Consider the following 14,469-nt stretch of genomic DNA (forward strand, 5'->3'; position numbering starts at 1 on the left):
GAGAGAGAGAGAGAGAGAGAGAGAGAGAGAGAGAGAGGGGGGGGGGGGTTATGTTTCAATGGTTGCCATGTTCAGTCGCAGTCTGGAATTAAATTACAAACGCTTGTAAAGTTGATGCAAGTTGATAAATTGAGAGGAGGACAGTGCGAACGAGGATATAATAGACCTTGCGTATCGTGAGAAATCACGTCCGTATCCAGTCGTGTAATTGAGAGAGGACACATTCCACTTTGGATTTAACAGCGACGGCGGACCGCCGCGGACGCATTGGCAACTATTTGTCCGAATTGAAAACTAAATCGATAGCGCTCTCCGTTGGGAAATAGAGGAAATGGCCTCGTTTGGTGATTGCGGAACTTGGCTAACTGGTACAGCGCCGCTGAGAGATTGACGAAACTTGGCAGCCAACTACTAACGGACGAGACTGTTGCACAGATTAACCCTGCGAGGAAACATTTCCGTCTTCGATAGCTGTAATACACTGCGTAGCGCTTTGGGTCATCGCTGTAACTTTGCCGATCGTCTCGTTCATATCGGCGTTCGTAACAAGAGGTGATGCACTGCTATTTATGCAATAATCACTTGGCTAGTATTCCGTAATGTCTGTCACCCCATCACGAACCACCCATGTCAAAGAATAACTTTTTTAAATCCTCTTATTTTGTATTTCTATTAGTGGAATCTACATCACGCTTTTTTCGCCATCCACAACGATAATTTGTCGCTAGTGGCTGTACCCGTACCTACTTCAAAATGATGCATTCCCGCACAGTTAAAATTCGGGTTGCTGATCACAGCTGCTACTTAGATTTATGAGCAAAAGATATATCGCTTTTCGCTATCCTCCTCCTACTCTCCAACCATTCCTGACCCTACTGAATCTTTGTGTTGTTGTTATTGTTACGCAGACAGTATATCGCGGCAGTGGAGAACTTCGACTGACCGAAGGGAGAGGAGCGGTGCGCGGAATAAGCCACGCCCCTCTCTCGAACGTCCGCGTTCTGTGCGTCCACGAAGGCAGAACTGACATAACTGTCATAAGGATCGCTGATTCCCTTCTTTGTGGTGAGAGTCGCATTCAGATACCTTTATGCACCAGGAGTAGCCTCTTAACACATTTCAAAATAATAAAAAGAAAGCAATCCACAACACAAAACAAATTGGAGTACACAAAGCATTTGGTAGTGGCTACAGCGCAATTGTTTGCTGCGGTTGGCAGTGGTGGTTCAGGCGTGACCTCTATCTTACGCAACCATAGTTTAAAACTCTCCCTACGTGAAGCAGCCACGTTATAGTGTCCGCATAATATGGTCTTCAGTCGGAAGACTGGTTTGACGCAGCTCTCAACCCTAGTCTAGTCTGTGCAAGCTCTTCATGTCCATCCACATGAATATCCATTTGAACCTGCTTACTATATTCATGCCTTCGTCCCCCTTCGCAGTTTTTATCCTCACAGTTCCTCTATTACCAAATTAAGGACACATCCCATCAACAGATCGCTTATTTTATTCAAATTGTGTCATAAATTTCTGTTCCCCGATTTGGATTAAGCACCTCTTTATTATTTATTCGACCTATCATCCAATTTTTAACATTTTTGTGGAGCACCATATTTTTAAAAACTTCTATTATATACTGTGGGCAACGGCCTTGCCGCAGTGGATACAGCAGTTCCCGTCAGATCACCGAAGTTAAATGCTGTCGGGTGTGGCTGGCACTTGGATGGGTGGCCATCCGGACCGCCATGCGCTGTTACCGTTTCTCGGGGTGCACTCAGCCTCGTGATGCCAATTGAGGAGCTACTCGACCGAATAGTAGCGGCTCCGGTCCCAGAAAACCATCGTAACGACCGGGAGAGCGGTGTGCTTGACCACACGCCCCTCCTATCCGCATCCTCACCTGATGATTACACGGCGGTCGAATGGTCCCGATGGGCCACTTGTGGCCTGAAGACGGAGTGCGTATTATATATTGCCCATGTTTGACTTACGTTCAAGGCTACACTCCAGACAGATATCTCCAGAAATGGGTTTTCTTGCTATTGCCAGCATTCATTTTATATTCGGTCTAGTTTGGCCAATATTAGTTATTTTGCTGCCTAAATAGCAAAGTTCAGCTACTACTTTGAATGTGTCAATACCTAATCTAATTCCTACAGTATCGTCGGATTTAATCCTACTATATTCCATTAACATTATTTTGTTTCTGTTGATAGCCGTCTTCCTTTACTGTTTGCTCAGTTAACGGAATAATAACGTCGGGGACAGACTACAACCCTGCCTCTCCGTTCTCAGCTACTGCCTTTTTTTGCAACATCCTCCTGAGTAGGTCCACCTTGGATATTTGAATGGAGGAATATTTTATCTATGGAATATTTTACCCAAGAGGATGCTATCATCACTAAGCTATACAGTAGAGATGCATGCTCTCCGAGAAAATAACGGCCTCCGTTTTTATCCTTGCTTTCAGCTGTTTGCGGTACCAACACTGCAAGATCAGGCAGTTGTCCCAGCAATTACTGAAAACGCTGCTGCCTCTCTTCAAAAACTACAGGTTAGTCTGGGCTCTCCGCCGATACAACCTCCATTGTGGTTGCACGTACGGTACTACTACCTGTATCATGGAGACACGCAAGTCACCCTACGTCGGCAAGATCCACGGTTCATGGGAAACGTTTGGGTGGGTCGGTTGATAATGAGAATATAGTCCCAATCGAAAATTTGTGCAAGACCGGAACTCGAACCCGGATATCGTGCTTATCTGGAAGATCCTCTTAATTATTAGGCTGTCTCATCAAGCCTTCAGGCCTGATTCAAACTTCCATTATCGCTGATACTTCCTTCTCTAAGTTCTGAACACTACAGAGTTTGTCCCACGGGATACGTGGTAATAGTAATATTGAGAGAACGGATTTGTTGGACACCTATGGCTTGCCCTCTTGTGCACATCATTAATATTAATAAAATCATTGTCACGGCATGTTCAAAGTAATTGACGGGAAGCGCTCTAGTTACGGACCCTTTGCTGTTCCTAATCTGTATTAGCGTTTTAGGCGACAATTTGAGCAACCCTTTAGACTGATTGCCGCCAAAAGTGGCAATTGACTCTAAAAAGTGTCAGGCACTTCACCAAAAGGAAGCGGTTAAATATCTGTTACACGATAAAACATACAAAATTTATTGCCCATCAATTCAACTAAATTCCAGAGGATTATAATTACGAACTGCTTAAATTGGAACGATCACATAGAAAATGTCGCGGGCAACACGAACCAAAGACTGCGTTTTATTAGCAGAACAGTTAAAAAATGCAACAGGTCTGATAAAGAGACTGTCTATACTACATTTGTCCGTCCTCTTCTGGAGTATCGTTGCGCGGTGTGAGGTCCTTACTAGACAGGATTGACGAAGGACATCGAAATGTTTCGGGGACTGGCAACTGTTTTGTATTATTGCAGGAAAGGAAAGAGTGTGTTACGGATATGATGCGCGAGTTGGGGTGGCATTCATTAAAACAAAGGTGTTTCTCGTTGTGGCGAGATCTTTCCACGAAATTTCAATCTCCAACTTCTTCCTCCGAATGCCAAAAATATTTTGGCAACACTCATCTACCTACGGAGAAATGGTGATCGTAATAAAATAAGAGAAATCAGACCTCGCACGGAAAGGTTTAAATGTTCCTTTTTCCACGTGCTATTTGAGAGTTAAACGCTAGAGAAGTGTTCTGAAATTGGTTCGATGAAACCTCCGGCATCACGCAAGTGTGAATTGCAAAATAGTGATGTAAATGTACTACGAAGTTGTAATATGAGAGTAAAAAGTTTTCGGACCCATATCCGAATATCATATTTTATTTTTTTGCGTGTGAGGTATGTGTCCTGGAAGATGGTACGTGCTATATATTACAGTCCTTAGCAAATTTTGCTAAAGTAAGATACCTCGTAATAAGCCAGTAGGAAGCAGACTCATTGTAGCCTAACAGATAGCCAGTCGTCAAACTGAACAATTACCACTATGTTTGACGTGGTTTGAAAATGACGTCATTAAAAGATTCACCGTGCCGAAACTGACTTTTCCATAATATTCGTTGTAAAACGATCCTTAGGTCTTGACAAGAAGTGGATGACACTGTTTTTGGTTTCAGTGGATATTTTATCAAATGTCTAACAGCGTGTTCACAGTCGCTTAGATTTTTTGCTTAAGATGCCCCAAAACGAAGTAATTGCGATGCGACACATTTGGTGATACGAAGCGCCACGAAACGTCTCCATTTCTGAAATGAGATATTGGCAGAAAAGTTGATAACGATTTGCGGTGAAATTCATACACTATATATGACAGTTCGGCGACCGTAAGTTGCAGCTGGTAAAACGCACGTATCCTTCCGGTTATTTGGGACATCCTTGTTGGTCAGGACGAATCTCTTTCCGGAACGCTGCCCAGCTCAGTCTTATTCGGAAGGAATGTCAGCTTTTAGGTTGTTTTTCGGTAGTTTAATTCGTGACCAAAATACATTTTTCATAAACAGCTTCTTCAGACTGGTTTCCAGTCATAAGTGGTTTCTTGTTAGGTTTAGTATTTTTGTTTTGCTGGTAGTCATTTCGAAGCCAGTCTTTGCAGAGATAAGTTTTAGTTCAGGGATCATCCTCTGTAGCTTCTTTCAAATCTTGACTTACATTACACGAGTCATTGAGTTTTAATCCTCTGCTATTCCAGACTAGTTATTTGAATTCGTGCTGCAAAGCAAGTTGAACAGTTTCACAGAGATGGTTTCAGCTTGACGAACTCCTTTGCCGATTGGGCTCGTACTGATACTGTCGACATCCACTGTGATTGCCTTTGTTGCCGGCTCACAGAGATATCTCAAGAGCTTTAACCTCGAATTTATTCTGGCAGTTTCATGGGCTTCATGATGCCCCAAATCTCAACGGAGATGAATCCTGCTGTTATACTCAGTTGTTTCGTTAAGGCGGTGTCCCCTGAGGAGGTTTGCGTGCTCCGGATCCGGAGGGCTATGCCGGCGGTAGCGTAGCTACCAGCAGGGTCACCCATGCCGGACAGGCCAAAGGGGAGGAGCCAGACAAAGTGTGTCCCACAACGATCTATCGCCCCTCTTTCCCATCCCAAACCTGTCCTCAACATTTCCTTTTCCTGTCATTCCCTGGTATATGTACAAAAGGGCAGAAAGACCTCTATAGGCGTGGAGAAGCCAATCTTTCTACGGGAGAAAACCCCGAATGAAAAATCCTGGTCCTCCAGGTTGGGGGTTGGCGACGGGCTACCAACCCGTCCTGGAAAAAATAATCACCGGTACTAGCATCACAGAAGAGCCTCGGATAGGACTGATCTCTGTAAAACGACCTAAGCAAGAACAAGGACTACGGAAGGAAATACAACTAGGGACCTGGAATGTCAGAAGCCTATACCAACCTGGGGCAGCAAAATGTGTAGTAAGGGAGGCAGATAAGTATCAAATTGATCTATTGGCCCTGCAAGAAACAAGGTGGACAGAAACCGGAGCTACAGAAATGGAAAACTATGTCATATTCCATGGAGCCTCAGAAACAAACCACTCACTAGGAAATGGTTTTGCAGTGAAGAAATCACTCTGTACCACTCTCATAGATTTTAAATCAATCAACCCCAGAATCTCACTCCTAACCATAGACACGGGAAAACACAAACTCATATATAAATTGTCATGCCCCAACCGAAGAAAGCGATGACATCAAAAAAGATATTTTCTACGAGGAATTAGAAACGGTTTTAGACAATGTACCAAGTGAACATTACAAAATTACCCTTGGAGATTTTAATGCGAAAATAGGGAAAGAAGCAGCCTTCATGGGGACCATCGGAAAGCACAGTTTACATGATGTGAGCAGTGATAACGGCACTAGGCTGGTTAGCTTTGCGACTGCAAAAGGCTTGTTTATAAGTAGTATTGATTTCGACAGGAAGAGAATATATAAAGGAACCTGGGTGTCTCCAGATGGGAAAACAGTGAACCAAATTGACCACCTAATTGTAGAGAAGAGAATAAAGAAGTGGATACAAAATGTTAGAACGGCAAGAGGTGCGGAATGTGGATCAGACCACTTCCTTGTCAGAGGAAGGATGAAAACAATATGGAGAGCCAGGAAGCACAAAAGAATGCAAAGAGTCACTCTATATGACCATGAGAGTCTGACTGAAGATAATATAAGAAGAACTTTCAAGGTAGCACTAACAAACCGTTTTGAGGCTTTGAATGAAGAGGAAGGAGATACTGTGGTAGATCAGAACTGGAAGCCGATTGCAGAGACCATTAAGGGGAGTTGGAATGCCCTATCTCGCCAATGTTAAATTTGCTAACTTTGTGTACCTTTTTCTTTGGAACTATTATCTTCAGAACTTTGAAATTCTGGCAGAGGTTTTCAGCATATATTGTGAGCCCACTGAACTAGAACCAATGTTTTCTTTTTGTTGGTATAGTATTTATGAATTTTTTACCATTAAGCCATTTTTTATTGGAAAAAGTATAACATAAACTTCCCTAGTTCAGAGAATAAGCCAGTTCTTGTCATGATTCTAGTTCAGTGGCCTCTTTGAACTGTTTTGCAGCATTTCTGAAAATTTGAATGTTGTTGGTTGAGTGGTTTATGAGATAAAGGTACATGTAACACTAAAAATGTCAAATGCCAGAAAATGCGATTAAAGTAATTTATTATGAAAATTCACAAATACCTTTTATTCTATTATCAAAAGTGTCCAGCAGAGTAATCAGGGTCATCTTCTAGTTCTTCTTCTTCACCTAGAAGCTTTCTTCTCCTTGCTGCCCTTGCTTTTTTTGTATTAAATTCAGCTGCATACTGAGCCTTCCTTACTCGCACGCTGTCCAGAAGCTGAAGACCTCTGATGGTGTTGATACCAGGAGCAATGCCGAGCCTTGCCATGACCTTTAGCCTACCCATATGACCATCATTGAATGAAATAACAGCATCACTGACTCCCCATTTCAATGTTTTTATCCCAACAAATACATTCTTAGGTACACGAGTCCAAATGAGGTTGTTGAACGACTCGTTTTGATTCTGGGTACAACCATGAAGACATTTTCGCAGAAGATCAGGATGCCCCAAGTCTCTATATATTGGTTTAATTACTTCCATAACAGCCAATGGAATATAATTTTTATGGTGATAAGGATCCCCAGTAGCTTGAGATTTTCTATAATTGCACCATGACTGAGGACCATCTGGACAAGCAAAATGTTGAGGATTATCATCAGTTGATGATCGATGTAAATATGTGGCCCATACAGCTTGTCTCATTTCCTGCAAATTATTTGCATTATTTCTTATTGCCATACCATAGTATTGTTGTAATTCATTTATAATTTTATCTGACAGGCGACCTCTAATGGTTTTACCATCTGACAAAATTTTGTCCTTCAGATTCTGTTTCAGTTTCCTTAGACGAGTGCCCATTCGTTTCTGAACATGACCGACACATTCTAGTTTAGTTATTGTCTTATTGACATATGGCATGGATTCTGTAACACTTTTGTATGCCTTGGAGTCCCCATCTCCAAGGAATTTTGTGTAAAATACTCCCCGTTCTTTTTCTGATCTGCTAAACATTTTCACAGCAGCGGCAGCCTCCATGCCTCCACTCGTACCTTCATAATTCTTGCTACATATGTGAGCTGCTTCTTTCTTACCAGATGCACAATGGTAACAATGTTTAGTGAGCACTTCATAGTCCAAAACTTTACCGCTGTCCACACTAGTAACAGTAGCAACAGCATTTTTGGATGTGTGACCCCTTTTCTGCCAGGTTCCATCAAAAGCAACAGGGATATCTGGGTTTCCTTCATTTATATATTTTGCTTCACTGGCAGCAGCTTTCATTGATAAATCTGCTACAGACTGAACAGCATCTCCTATCACTTCAGTGTAATTGTCAATTTTAGCAGGTGGAGGTGGAAGATTCATTATGGCACAAAATGTTTGAGCAGCAGTATGTCCTTTACCAATTGCTCTCATTGCATACATTAGCCTGATATTACTCTCAAACAAATTGCTACTGCATGTTTTAGAGCTCCAAAAACAGGTCTCATTTTCACAACTGGCACAAACTATAGCAATTTTGCAGGAAAGTCCTATAGAGTTTGTTATGTTCATATCAAAAGAACCTCCACAAAGATTACAACACAAACATTTCTTCATAAACTCAGTAAAAACAGGAAAGTCGACTAAAACATATTGTTCATTAGAAGCTTCATCTGTAATTTCACTTGCACAGTTTGATAACTTCTTTTTTGATGCACTGGTGGGCGTGTCTCCTTCACACATCTCAGCTGTACAAACGTCAGAACTTTCACCAGCATCAACAGGTGCTGAAGCAGAATCACTTGAACAAACGTTATTTGTAAATCTATTACCGCGAAACTTTCGCTTTTTAAATAATGATGCACTCCTAGGCATCGTAGAAACTACGCACTCACCACTGAAAGTCAAAACAAGACAGATAACAAACTCCAAATGAGCGACAAACTAAACTCGAGGCTCAAAACAAACACTCACAGATCAAAAACTGAACAATAAACACAGCTAGTCGTAAAAACAATGGTACCTATGGAAGGATCAAAGATTCTACAACTGAAGAGTGAAATCCACAGCCTTCTATATGTAATGTTTTCGGAAATGCGAAGATTTAAATGTGTACAAATCACAAGATGGGTAACTTTGCTGGGCGCACATGTAATTTTGAAAAATTAAATAAAAATACTTCCAATTGGAATTTCTTAACAAATTTTGCACCATTTTAAGCAGAAAATTTCAAATTAAGTTATAAGGTTAAAAACTGAAAATGTGAATTTTTTCCATTTTCCGGCATTCCAACTCCCCTTAAAGAAACAGCCCAAGAAGTAATCCCAAAGCGAACTAGGGGAAAAAGAGTGTGGTTCAATGAGGAGTGTGAGGGAGCTATCAGGGAGAGACAACGGGCCAAACTACTGTGGATACAAAGCAATATGCAAGAAGAAGAAAAATCGAAGTTTGAAGAAACACGACGGCAGACCCAAGCCACATTGAGGAAAGCAAAGAGAAAATATGTTAAAAGTATCATGGAGGAAGCTGAACAAGACTTTCATGGAAATAGGTATAAAGAACTTTATAGAAAAGTGAAAAGTTTTAAAGGAGGGACATACCATCAACACAGATTCATAAAAGATGCCAATGGAAGAATGTTAACAGAAGATGGATGGAATACTTCAGAGAATTACTAAACTCTGATGAACCAACCGAACTACTTGAGTTTGATGAACCAGTAACAGTAGACCCAGAATATCCTCCACCCACCATTGAAGAGATAAGGAACCAGATTAAAAACCTTAAGAATGGTAAAAGTCTAGGTGAGGACGGTATTCTTGCTGAACTTCTCAAGGCTGGAGACGAAATCCTCTGTTTCAAAATCCACAAGCTAATCGAGCAAATTTGGGTAAAACATGAAATACCAGAGGAATGGAAGGTAGCTGTGATATGCCCCATATATAAAAAGAAAGACAAATCCGTATGTGACAACTACAGGGGCATAGCGCTACTCAACACCTGTTATAAGATCTTCTCCAACTGCCTATTAGAAGAATAAAACCTATAGCAACAGACATAATTGGAGAATACCAAGGAAGTTTCCAGGCAGGGCGATCAACCACGGACCAGATTTTTGTCCTAAAACGGGTCTGTGAAAAAATGTACGAATACGAACGAGAGATAAATCTCCTGTTTGTAGACTTCAAGAAGGCTTACGACAGTATACATAGACCTAGCCTGATTAGAACTATGACAGAGTTTGGTATACCAAAGAAGTTGGTCAAACTGGTAGAGGTATGCCAAAATGACACAAAACTTAAGGTTAAGGTAGGCAATCAAATGACAGAAAGCTTCCAAGTTGTAACAGGATTACGCCAAGGAGATGGGCTATCACCTGTCCTCTTCAACCTGGCACTTGAGAAGGTAATGCGGGATTTCAACAAAGAAAACATCAAGGGCATTCAAATTGGTAATGAACACATTACATATCTGGCCTATGCAGACGACATTGTACTATTAGCATGCACACAAGATGATCTGAAGAGAAGTATCCAGACCTTGGAGTTATTGGCAGCTAGGATCGGTCTACAAATTAGCTCTGAAAAGACAGAGTATATGACCATAGGAAGAAAGATCAAGAACTCTCAAGATTTAATTGTGAACAACACCAGGTATAAACATGTGAAAGAGTTCAAATACCTTGGATCATTTTTTACAGAAGTAACATCAACTGAAGCAGAGATAAAAGCACGACTGCAGGCGGGAAACAGATACTATCACTCTCTAGACCCTATATTAAAATGTAGAAGTGTCTCGCAACAACTAAAGCTACGGTTGTATAAGACATTAATAATGCCAGTAGTACTTTATGGTTCTCAAACCTGGAGCACTCGAAAACAAGACCTTAAGCGACTGCTAACATTTGAAAGGAAAGTCCTCAGGAAAATATTTGGACCAGTCAGAGATCAGACTACTGGAGAATGGAGAAGACGCCATAACACTGAATTAGAAGAGCTGTACAAGGAGCCTAACATCTTGGGAGTGATGAGAAGCAAAAGACTGCAATGGGCTGGACATGTTAGAATGGAGGCAACAAGATGGCCCAAAATCACAATGAACTGGATCCCGTCAGGCAGCAGACCAGTGGGAAGACCTAGAAAGAGATGGATCGATGGAGTGAGAGAAGACCTGTTGCAGCTGGGAGTCACGGAAAACTGGAGACAGATAGCAGAAGACAGAGACGGATGGAGAGCTCTAACTGTGGTGGCGCGCGGTCGTCTGGGCCTGATCGCGTGAAGAAGATACTCAGTTGTTTCCTCAAGCGAAGGTGAATAGTCTGGATGTGATTCACACTTCCTTCCTGAAAACCCTCTTGCTGAACAGGTTAATGGAAATTCAGATCTCTTGCGAGCCGCTTTAATACAGTTTTAATTACGAGTTTGTAAAGATGTGATAACAAACTAAGTGGATAATATTTCTCAAACTTTTCCTTGTCTCTTTTTTTAAGAGTACCTGGTACAACGTCAGCCTTTTCATTTTTCTGGTAATCTTCCAGAGTTAATGCACTTAATGATGAGTATTGCACACCTTCCAGCAGGTTACTTCCATCACTTTCTAGCATTTAATTTATCATATTCTCCCCAGAGGTCTAGTTAAAACAGCTAAGAAACAGAAATGGCTCTGAGGAGGATATGATAACGAAGGAAATGGTGGTAGTAAAAATACATAATTTCGTGTCGAAATTTTTAAAACAATGCTGCCACAGCCTTAACTCCAAAAGCTAATCGAGCGAAGTGGTAGATTGATTAGGCAGTGCATTAATTTCAGAAAGAGATGGTTCGAATCGCGGTCTGTCAATTTCGGTTTAAGTTTTCAATTGTTTTCCTGAATTACTTGAGAGGAATAATTCCCCATTACATTACGTACTTCCACAACCGAGGTCGCTAAAGCACGGAACATCGGTGGCAGTCGATTCGGAAGTAGCCGGTAGGAAACGTGATGGCGGAAGAAATGTTCGGAGTATTCGTTAACTCCTGGTTGCCAAACTTTGCGCCAATCTTGTGGATTAAATTCCAAACCTCTACATAGTGGCCCATGGAATGAGGGCACCTGATACTGTTGATAGTGATCCGTCCGTCCGATGGTGAAGTTCCCTGCGCCCACCATGTGTTGCTGTTCCAGAGGAGTAGGCTATGTGCCGGCGCTGGGTTTCACCCTCCCCTTTCTCTCGTCATGATAAAACACATACGGTACATCACACTACACAGGCATTCATTACTGTTAGATGCACTCAACTGATTCACACACGACGGAGAAGGGAGCCGACGTCCTCGGAGGAAGAAAACACTTCCCAGTCAAGCGGTTGAACCAGCTTCTCGAGATCTGTCACCAGCAGTGCAGTACGACTCTTTCTTTTGCCTAAAACAAGGCCATTCATGTCCAGCGTAGACTGTACCCCATTTTAAGTGTTTCCAGTATAGACACGGCTCTAAAACCGTCCTTCACAAACCAGTGTTTTTTAATGGTCTGTACTCGGGAAGATCGTCTTCATACCCGTATTTTTGTGATTGGACGAGCGAAGTGGCGCTATGACTAATTCGTTCGCGGGAAGTCGTGATCCAATCCATATGTAACCTCGCCACTGCATACAGTTTGTTTCCCCTCCCACTTCTGATACGCCCTAGACTACCTGTACTGTGCGTGAGCGTGCGAGCTGATACGAGAAACGAGGAACCTGCACATTCCTATCATAGGCCGTGAATCGCTGCTGTGGAGATGAGGATCGCGCAGGCGCGTTGGGTCCTAGTATCTTTTCGTGGCGGTGAGCCTTGTCAGCCTGCCAACCCGGTGACCTCTGCGTGCTGTGCGGCCAGTAGCCCAGAGGGAGGCGTCTCTGCTGGGTGCCGCTACTGCTCCGAGCCGCGAGTGCCGGGAAATGTGACGGATAGATCGAGCGCTTCAACGTAGGCGGCCGACGCGTATTTGTGAAGTGAAACAGGAACTCGTTTGGTGTTGGGTGCCGTTTCTGTGGATCATTGTGTTGTGTCATTGACTTAATGGTGCGGACGGGGTGACGGATACCACAGAGGAGTTGGAGGGATTGTGTAAGGACAAGCCATGCCGCGATTTGGAGCCGGTGAAGCCAACCCTAGGATATCGGGCGGCGTGTCCTGCTGCTCAGTGCGTCGTTCGCAGCCATCAGTATGTACGACGCGGCGTGGTTCGTGCTGCAAGCACCGTCCCACATCCGTAGCTAACACTGACGTAATTTTACGGCTTTGGTGATCACGTACCTGTGCTTCGCCTCGCATATGTATGCCACTAATTTCGTTTCCTGCTTTCTTTCTAAACGCTTTAAATTTCAGAGCTACAGCAAATGTTTCTCTTCCTGTATTGCACTGCTATTTAGTACACGGTGTACTGTGAGGATATACTGGGTTAGATGTCTATGTAATGTTAGTGAAGTCATCATAGACGTGTGCAAGGGTGCGGCAGTAGGGGGCACGTACCCCTCCCGGAATCTGGGGGTTTAGACTACATTCCAAAATTCTCACTTGTTGCTACCGGTGATAGTCTGCGATTGAATCAGCTCACGAATTTTGCATTTCCCACCGCGATGAGGTATTTTGTAGTTGTTTCAAGTTTGTTTACACGTTGAGGAATATTAATTTAGCAGTTTTTTTCCATCCAGCAGTAGTTCCTCAATAATACTGATTTTTTTCCCCCGTAGTTCACATTTTTAATTTTCGACGAAAACCGAACATTATCGGTGTATTCATATTTTTTTCTTGTTAGTAACGTGTTGATTATCGTGTATTTAATCACCATAAAAATTAATTTCAGATCTTTGGATCAGAATGGTGATATTCATATTAATCATATAAAAGTACGTAGTCTGCATATGCCAGTGAAATATGCTTACCGTTTCAGTATTAAAGTAATATGCCTAAGGAACTTTGAAGTACGATATGTTGTGCGCAATTCCTGTCAAATGGAGTTCCTCAAACGCACCGAATCGGTGATATCAGAAACCGAAACTTTTAAAATTTTGTGTCGTCTTGGATATATTAATGCAGACGTGTAAATTAAACAAAACTTTACTTTGTTAGTTTTTCAGCACAGGTTTCCAGTATGTGGAGCCAATGAGGCAAAACGAATCCGGAACCTATGCTGTAATACCACGCTCGTAGGGTTTATTTCCAAGTACGCTCATACTATTTACGATGGCAACGAGCAACGGGAAGGCACACATTCCGACGCTGAACCGGCAAGCAACAAAAGCGAAAGATTTTCAGCGCATGCGTGTTCTCAGCGACTAGCACGTTTTTTATTGGGTTTCTTGTGACACATTGAGTCCCCTGCATGAATAATAGGTATGAAGGAAATATATTAGGATGAGACAGTACAGATTAATACATTATTACGGTATTTTGGCAATTAATACAGAAATAGCAAATTTGGTTACAATCTGATAAAATCATTACTTTGTATTTATGAATGTCTGTTATACATCTATAGTGTTAGTAGTTCTGTGTCGACGGGGAAGGAATACAATATGCTAAATATTAAAATACCATTTGATAAAAACAATAAAGAGACTGAAGAGGGTAACTGATGTTTCAGAAGCATTATTTGTGTTGACTGTGATGGAACATCGTGTGGAATATGTAATGAATAATTATTGCCGTCCGCAACTGAGCTCGCGATGCCAAGTATTATTGGCGTCACCGTGTCGTAGTGTCTTTCACTTCTCGCACGCGAGACTCCTCTTTGTCGCTCTCTTTTCTAACGAGATGATTTATCTAATGCTGAACATCATCTCTCGTAGGTGTTTCTTTGTAGTTTCCGATGTCATCGGAGATAACTTACTTCGCACAAGCGTCAGCTATTCTATC

The 14,469-nt window shown here is 42.2% G+C and overlaps 1 protein-coding gene across 4 annotated transcripts in view; it reads left to right on the top strand.

Annotated features, from left to right (window-relative positions):
• Positions 1-14,469, top strand: part of LOC126199173 (protein kinase C and casein kinase substrate in neurons protein 1-like) — a 626,821-nt gene that overhangs the window by 295,605 nt on the left and 316,747 nt on the right. Inside the window, exon 2 of one of the 4 annotated variants that reach the window (XM_049935943.1) lies at positions 2,470-2,553. The exons of 2 other annotated variants lie outside the window; for them this stretch is intronic. Coding sequence is in view for 1 of the 2 variants with exons in the window: in XM_049935937.1 (XP_049791894.1) it covers positions 12,692-12,775 (84 nt within the window). In the remaining variant the exon portion in view is untranslated. Of the gene's footprint in view, positions 1-2,469; positions 2,554-12,458; positions 12,776-14,469 lie in introns of those variants that run through there. One more of the 4 variants, XM_049935937.1, reaches the window with a different exon arrangement.

This window comes from Schistocerca nitens, chromosome 8 (assembly GCF_023898315.1).
Source record: "Schistocerca nitens isolate TAMUIC-IGC-003100 chromosome 8, iqSchNite1.1, whole genome shotgun sequence".
NCBI lineage: Eukaryota > Metazoa > Arthropoda > Insecta > Orthoptera > Acrididae > Schistocerca > Schistocerca nitens.